General features: G+C 39.8%; 1 protein-coding gene across 1 annotated transcript in view; it reads left to right on the top strand.

Moving 5' to 3' along the window:
- The window catches only part of LOC103920774 (chromosome unknown open reading frame, human C11orf58), a 41,416-nt gene that overhangs the window by 35,540 nt on the left and 3,263 nt on the right, over nucleotides 1–2,613 (top strand). The window contains exon 2 of the mRNA XM_009328615.1: nucleotides 1,313–1,373. Within this exon, the coding sequence (XP_009326890.1) occupies nucleotides 1,313–1,373 (61 nt within the window). The remainder of the gene's footprint in view (nucleotides 1–1,312; nucleotides 1,374–2,613) is intronic.

The following is a 2,613-nucleotide window of genomic DNA, read 5'->3' as shown; positions in this document are numbered from 1 at the left end:
GGACCCCCCCGCCGGGGCCTGCGCGGGGTTTTCTGTTTGCCGTGCAACGAAGCCTCCCCAGAAGGAGGCTTGCTGCAGGCCGCGGCGCGCTCCGAGGAAAAAGGCAGCGCTCAAAGACAATTTCGCCTTGGGACTCTCCTTTAAGGAGGATTTGGGTTTCACAGCCGCAGCGGTGTAACGCAGAATACCGGTCTGAAATTGTCAGGTCTCTGCCCCGCAGCTTCCTCCCCACCCCACACCTTTATGCTTTCAGAGCAGCTAATAAAATTATTTGTGGGAGAGTCCTTGTTGCGAACTAACAAACCTGTGCGCTAGGTCTGTAGGATTCTCTCTTGTTGGAAAAAAAATTAAAGATTCAAAAAAATGGTAGCTGATAGACTAAAACAGCAAAATAGTAAATATAATTAAATAATCCAGGAAATACTTTTAAAGAGAAAATGCTCTAAAACAATATTTCTACTATGCTTTTTGCAAATAATGCTGCAAAACTAGTGAAATATAATTGTGCTTTCTACATGTACAAAATGTTGTTTTAGTGTTGCAATTCTACTTACCTTCAAGAAAAATAATTTCACTTCCTACTAGCTTAATTTGCTTGAATACAGTATTTTTGTAAGCTAAAATATTTTACCGTATTAAAGAGGTGGGAGTTAATACTTCCTAGTGGATAGGAATACAATACCCTATTAAAACATCCCACTTGCACTAATCTTAACGTCTACTTGGATGCTTAATGCTGCTTGCTATGTAATTCCAGTTCTTGCCTATAGGGATACATTTGCTAATGAGCAACTACTGAGGCAATATATTAATGAGCACTGCGAAGGTCTTACCCAATACTGTGACCAGTCTAAAAGTGGGATCATTGTAAGATGCACAGACTGAACTATTGCATGGTGCCAGAGAAAGAGACCCAAAGGGTAAATTGTCAGAACCTAAATTCACACTTGTCCAGCGTTGTGTAGTGTAGTTTTCCTATCAGGTGACCACCATTCTTCCTTGTTTAGCTGACACACTAGCATGGCTCGTCTTCATCTTTGGAGTGGCAAGAAACAGAACGAAATAGAACCAGCTTTGGGGTATGGGAAGAGTAAAGAGCATATAGTTGTTGGGGCTTCTTTTTCAGGAAATTCAACAAAACAAAGATGAAACAAGTTCATTGAGAGGCAGCAGTTGTTAGCTAGTAAAACTTACAGTCTTACAGTTGGTTGTCAAGGTTTGACAGCAAACCTATTCCATTCGAGATTTCCAGAATGTTGGCAGAGCTGTCAGTGCACCTTAAAGCTCCAAAACAAACTGCCTTTTCTTTTAGAAAGAACATACTGGCCGCCTTGTTATCGGAGACCACAGATCAACCTCTCACTTCAGGACAGGTCAGTTTATCCAACAGCTGATACAAAGTTGGAAACCGAACACTTATTTAGGAACATCCCAGTACTTTGAGCTTTGGAGATGTTGCAGGGAGGGATTTCAGGTTTCGTGGCTGAAGTTGAAGACGGGTCAGGCTGTGGAGTTGTAGAAGTTCCTAATTTCTCTTGTTAGATTACTGACAAACAGTTTCTCTGACTGCACTTACTTGCCTTCTAAAGTCCAGGTTCAGCAAAGTACTTGATGGTCAGTTAAACTTGTGTACAAACGCCCTGGAAATCAAGGCCTATAGGTCCTCAGTCTTATTTTGCTATCAAAATAAGAAAGTAAGGTTTTATTGCTATTGGTACCTAGCAGTATTATACTTCTTCCTTGCTGCCAGGTATGGATATCCAAACCTCTAAATGATTGTGCATGGAATAGAACAGGGTTGATTTCTCCCCTCACCTGATTACCTATTGAATAGAAAGATCTCTGCCTTAAAGCAACGAGGTAGAAGCTGAAAAGATCTGCAAGGTCATCTTGCCAATCAGCAATAATTTGATGTCATGTAATGTAATACCATGGTAACATCTTATCAGGCCAGTAAGTCAAAGTACAGTGAAACCAAGCTGGGCTTGACTGTCTGAGAGAAGCTTTGATAAAGCTGTATAGAACAGCAACTGTCCGAGTTCCAGAAAACTTCCTTCCCTGATATGCTCCACTAGTAATTTTTCAGTTGACAAAAAATGATCTATGGACCAAAACACCAAAAGAAGCCTGAGGACTGGTTCCAGGTTCTGCTGTTAGCTTGCAGAATAACTGAGAATCATTTCCTTATACCTCAGTTTCCTAGAAAGGAGATGATGCTTCCCCTAAGGAGTCATAAAGAATCAGTACTGCTTTGTTATTAGCAAAAAGTTAACATGCTGTTTTTTCTACAAAAAATTAGAACAGCTGTTTTCTTAATACTTGCCCAACATTCAGCTATTGTCCTTTTATAAAAACATACAGCGCTAACTTCCAAATGAGGAAACATTAAAGTGCAATACAAGCTTTTAATTTTATAGAGATACAAATTAAAAACTAGTGTTGTAGGCCTATCGGGGGAGAATTAGAGCTTCCTACCTTTCACGAGAACAGAGGATTCTTAACTATTTTAGACCATATTTTTCCCCAGTAAAAATGATTCTTTATTTACTTATTCAAACAAGTAAGCAAAGGGCATGTAGAAGCAGCTCATGAAAATTAGTTTTTCTCCTAACT

Source organism: Pygoscelis adeliae, unplaced genomic scaffold, assembly GCF_000699105.1.
Source record: "Pygoscelis adeliae isolate BGI_AS28 unplaced genomic scaffold, ASM69910v1 Scaffold166, whole genome shotgun sequence".
NCBI classification, from domain to species: domain Eukaryota; kingdom Metazoa; phylum Chordata; class Aves; order Sphenisciformes; family Spheniscidae; genus Pygoscelis; species Pygoscelis adeliae.
The sequence above is the reverse complement of the archived record's forward strand: the minus strand, read 5'-3'. Positions and strand labels throughout refer to the sequence as shown.